Source organism: Carya illinoinensis, chromosome 6, assembly GCF_018687715.1.
Source record: "Carya illinoinensis cultivar Pawnee chromosome 6, C.illinoinensisPawnee_v1, whole genome shotgun sequence".
NCBI classification, from domain to species: Eukaryota; Viridiplantae; Streptophyta; class Magnoliopsida; order Fagales; family Juglandaceae; genus Carya; species Carya illinoinensis.
This window is the reverse complement of record NC_056757.1, coordinates 27,912,937-27,918,292: the sequence shown is the minus strand read 5'-3', so window position 1 is coordinate 27,918,292 and position 5,356 is coordinate 27,912,937. Positions and strand designations below refer to the sequence as shown.

The window sequence follows — 5,356 nt, the reverse complement described above, 5'->3', positions numbered from 1 at the left end:
CAAGGCTTTGTCAAGGGAATCGTGTGACATAGAGGGAATCCCCTACCGTGCCTTTGCATGGTCTCCTGAATTCGATGAAGACATTGAGCCGCCGACTATGCCTGTTTGGGTTTTTTTACCGAGCCTTCCGCCCAACTTTTATCACTCCTCCCTCTTAAAGATGCTCACGGCACCGATCGGGAATTACAAACGCCGCAATAATCCTACGAAGTGTGCTACCCGCACAGATGGAGCCCGGGTTTGTCTAGAAATTGATGCCTCTCAGCAGCCCATCTCCCATTTCTGGATTGGTATTCCTGGAATGCCAAGAAGCCACAGGCAGGAGATCCTTTACGAGACTTTGCTGCTTATTGTTTGAAGTGTCGCTGCCAAGGCCATAACCAAAGAACTTGTCGAAATGGAGGGGAAAAAAATGAACGGTGAAAAGAGGAAAAATCTGGAAACAGAAAGCTGAAAAACTGAGTGCCAAGGAGGAGAACGTCAATGGAGGTTTACCGATTACAGTGGATGTGTCTCATTCGGATAATATTGAGAAGAGGGTGGAGCCTTTTGTTGGTGTTATGACTGCTGAACAGGGTGAACCCAGTAAAGTACCTCAACTGGATCACTCCAAACTGGTAGCCGCTGAAGCTCTTCAGAGCTTGGAGGATGTGGAGCAGATCCAAGAAGATTCGGAGAAGACTGCTTTGAAGGAGGCTGTTCCCGTTCTGGTCGGTGAGCCTATTCCTATGGTTGACCTCTCGCTGGACAGGAATGCCCATGTTGATGCTGTGGGTCTAGGGACTGTATGTACTTCTACGTCTAGATTGTGTGAGAAAAATCATAAAGGAGTGCAGCAACACTCGGGTGCTGAAGTCTTAGGGTGTACTTTGAACTCGATGGGTCTTGAACCTGTGGCTACTACCTTGGAACATGGCAAAACTGGGCACATCTTCAAGGCTCAACCGGATCCGATCATTATTGAAGAGCTTGAAGAGGAAGACGTCGATGATATGGTCCATGATGGGCCTGCCATGGTCCCAGATGAAAGTGCACCTATTTGTGAGGAGATTGAACGTAAAACAACCTGCTCTAATGGTCAAGTCTGTTCAGATACCGATTCTGAAGTGGCCTTGGAACATTTAGCTAAAAACAACCTTGTGGTCTCGGACTCGGATATTCCTTCGGGACTTAAACGGAATGGGAAAGGCATTAAACTAAGGGGTTCTTCCAAGGTTGTAAGCAAGCCCTCCCGTCTTAATTTATGAAGGTCTCTTACTTATATTGGAATGCTCGGGGTCTCGGAACGTCGAGAGAGCGTCTTAAAAATTTGGTAACAAAGTTTCATCCTAAACTTGTTGTTATTGCTAAGCCTATGGTTAGTATCTCTCGTTTAGATATGTGGCGTGATAGATTGCATTTTGATGGTTGTTGCTCTAATGTTGAGGAAGGTGGCAAATTATGGTTGTTTTGGTCTCAAGATTTGCACCTTGTTGTTGAGAACATGGGTGATCAATTTTTGACTGTTAGAATCACTAATCTGAATGATTTCAGTATTACTTTTGTTTATGCGAAATGTTCCTATTTGGAGCGTAGAAGACTGTGGGATTCTTTGATGGGGGCTAATATTCATCATCTTCCTTGGATGGTCATGGGTGATTTTAATATTATTAGAAATGACTCGGAGCGTAGAGGGGGCAGGCCAAGGTTGGCTTTGGCTATGGAGGAGTTTAACAATTGGGTGGGTTCTTGTGGGCTTCTTAACATGCCTTCCTGTGGGAATTCTCTTTCTTGGTGTAATGGACATTCTGGTAGATCACGGCACTGGGCTCGTCTTGATCGTTGTCTATTCAACACAGTAGCTTTCGATGCTTTTCCTGGTGCTAATATGGAATACTTGGTGTGTACTTCTTCTGATCATGCGCCGATGGCAGTCTCATTGGAGAATCAACTTATTCGGTATGGCTTTCCTTCCTTTATATTTCAGCAAATGTGGGTTTCTCATGCTTAGTTTTTCGATTGTGTCTCGCACTCTTGGAATGGTGATGATGTTGGGGGATCTCATTTGTATATGCTTGTTACTAAACTTAAACATCTCAAAATTGCTTTGAGAACTTGGAACAATCATACCTTTGGTAAAACTGTCTCCCACGTAGCGGCTCTTGAGGATCGTATAAAGGGCTTGGAGGTAAGTTTACAAACTGAGTATGCTGAAGACATGGAGGATGATCTTGTTGCCTCCCAGTTGGAGCTATCAGTCTGGTTGAATAGGGAAGAACAATGCCTAGCCCAACAAGCCAAACAACATTGGATTCAGAAGGGTGAAGCAAATTCTGCTTTCTTTTGTGCTGTCAGTCGTCGTAATCATAAAGAGGTTAAAGCGATGCAGCTAGAGGATGGTTCTATTCTCTCCTCTACTGAACAAATTCACGACAGGGCTATCACTTATTTTTCAAATTTCTTGAAAGTAGGTAACAGTCGTGATGAGCCTAATCTGGGGGACTTAGTTCAACCGATTAATTCACAAGATGAGAACGATCTCCTTTTTTGTGTTCCTTTGTCTCAAGAAGTCTATGATGCTCTTTGTTCCATTCCGGAAGATAGTAGCCCGGGTCCAGACGGTTTTGGGTCGGGTTTCTATCGATCTTGTTGGCACATTGTGGGTACCGATGTTGTCGCCGCTGTGTCAGAGTTTTTTCAAGGTATGGCTCTCCCTCGATTTTTCAATGCTACTCATCTGGTTTTAATCCCAAAACTTGAAAATCCGACAAGTTTTGATAAGTTTAGACTGATTAGCTTGTGCGATGTCTTCTACAAAATTTGCACTAAAATCATGGTTAATCGCTTATCCCCCCTGCTTGCTAATTTTATTTCTCCTGAACAAGGAGCCTTTCTCTCGGGCTGTAGCATCTTTGATAACATTAGCATGACTCAAGAGATGATTCACTCTATTAATAAACCTGTTTATGGTGGGAATGTTGTCTTGAAGATCGACATGGCGAAGGCCTTCAGTAGTGTAGACTGGTCCTTTCTTTTGCAGGTTCCTAAAGCTTTCGGTTTCTCAGATTTTTTCTGTAAGTTGATTCGTCAATGCATCACGAATCCTTGGTTCTCTGTGGTCATGAAAGGAGTCCCCAAAGGTTTCTTCAAAGGTGGTCGGGGTTTGCGTCAAGGTGACCCCATCTCTCCCTATCTCTTCATTCTTGTGGAAGACATTTTCTCGCGGATGATTAATAATCAGATCCATATGAGCAAGATCATTCCGTTTCACCACCCGCAAGGCTCCCCTATTATCTCACATCTACTTTATGCGGATGACACGGTCCTATTTTGTAATGGGGGAAAGGCTTCTTTGAAAGCTATTACTGATGTGTTGAAGACTTATGAACAGTGGTCAGGGCAAGCTGTGAACAAAAATAAATCCCATATTTTTTTCTCTACTCAGATCTCTGCATCTAGGCATCGGGCTCTCCTTCGTTTCACTGGTTTTACGGAAGGAAGTTTTCCTTTTAAATATCTGGGAGTTCCTATTATCACAGGAAGACTGAAGATTCCTCACTTTGATGACTTAATTGCTAAAGTTCAGTCTAAATTGGAGGGTTGGCAGGCTAGATTGTTATCCAGTGGGGCACATTTGACTCTCATTAAACATGTTCTTCAAAGTATTCTCGTGCACAGCCTTTCTATCTTAAAAACTCCGAAAGCCGTGATTGAGAAAATTCACAGAATCATCAGTACCTTCTTCTGGGGTGTTAAAGATGGGAAACCTAAGAAAAAATGGTGCTCTTGGGTGGATATTTGTAAGCCTGTCTCGGAAGGCGGTCTGGGCCTTCGTAACCTTCAAGACGTCCAGTCTTCTCTTCACATGAAGCTAGCTTGGAACCTTCTGCAAGGTACTTCTCTCTGGTCCAAGTTTTTTCATACTAAATATATTGGTGATAGACATATTTCTATGGTAGATCATAAGAAAGGGTCTCTGTTCTGGAAGATGATATTGAACAGTATTTCTTTAGTGCAAGCTAATTCTAAATGGAAAGTTCGGGAGGGTAATGTTCTCTTTTGGCATGACCATTGGGCTGATGATGCTCCTCTTTGTGATAATATTCTGATTTCTGATATGCCAAATCTTAAATTGGAGGATTGTAAAGCTGGGTTGGGTTGCAATATGGATTTGTTTACTCGGTTGGTTGGTCATCACAAAGCAGAGGACCTTATTTTGCAACTGGGTCGGATTAAAAAGGGGAAGGATTTGTTGATTTGGCTTCCTTCAGCTGATGGACTCTTCTCTACTAAAAGCGCGTGGAATTGTATTCGTATAAGAGCTCCTGTTTTTCCTTGGGCTAATTGGGTCTGGCATTCTGCTCTTCCCAATAATATTTCGATTACTATGTGGAAGGCCATTCATAATTGTCTTCCTGTGGATGGCAGAATCCGTAATCTTGGTATTTCTATTGTTTCCTGTTGCGATTGCTGCTCTAATTCCAAATATGAAGACCTCAATCATTGTCTTGCTATAGGAGATTTTGCTAAAAAAATTTGGCGTATTTGTTCTATTGTTCTTGGAATTCCTTGGATAGAAGGTAGTTCTTGGAAACAGAGGGTAGAGTGCTGGTATAGGCGGGCAAAAAATTCTAATCGCCCGGGTCAATTGCTGGGTCTTCTTCCGACTATCATTACTTGGCGTTTATGGAGACGTCGCTGTAAAGCCAGAATGGAAGGTTTGATGGAATCGGTCCAACAGGTTTGGTGTTCTATTAAATATTGGGTCTCTTGGATTGGGTTAAAGCTTAAGGATGTCAACGTGCTCTCTCGACATGACGAAGGTGTATTACATTGCTTTAATATGCCTTTAAATGTTACGAGGAAAGAGTTTATTATTCCAGTCAAGTGGAAGCTTCCTAAGCCAGGTTGGGTCAAATTGAATGTTGATAGCTCTTCTCTAGGCAATCCAGGCCCTTCGGGTGCAGGAGGCATCATTCGTGATGATAACAGCAATTTTCTTTGCGGGTTTGCAGCTGCCACTTGGCATAACTCCAACAACTATGCAGAACTGATGGGTTTACTTCATGGGCTTCGTCATATTGGCCTGTTGGGTGTTTCATCTGTGGAAATCGAAACTTGACTCCATGCTTGTGCTTAACTGGTTGAGGACTCAGAGATGTGGCCTGTGGTACAGGGAAGATTATTGGGATGAGATCCAGAGTCATCTCGCAGGGCTCAATGTTTCTCATGTTTACTGCTATAGAGAATGTAATTCGGTTGCGGATGGGCTTGCTAAAATGGGTGCTAAGGGCCATACCCTCTCATGGTTTTCTTTATTTGATCTACCTGCTGCTATAAGAGGCAATATTCGGCTAGACAAAGGGTCTTCCCTACA

General features: G+C 43.1%; 1 protein-coding gene across 1 annotated transcript; it reads left to right on the top strand.

Annotated features, from left to right (window-relative positions):
- Positions 1-1,243: 1,243 nt before the first annotated feature.
- On the top strand, positions 1,244-5,101 carry LOC122312726. The gene is made up of 2 exons (XM_043127394.1): positions 1,244-1,879; positions 1,991-5,101. Exons 1-2 carry the CDS (start codon positions 1,244-1,246, stop codon positions 5,099-5,101), a joined length of 3,747 nt encoding a protein of 1,248 aa, XP_042983328.1.
- Positions 5,102-5,356: the final 255 nt, after the last annotated feature.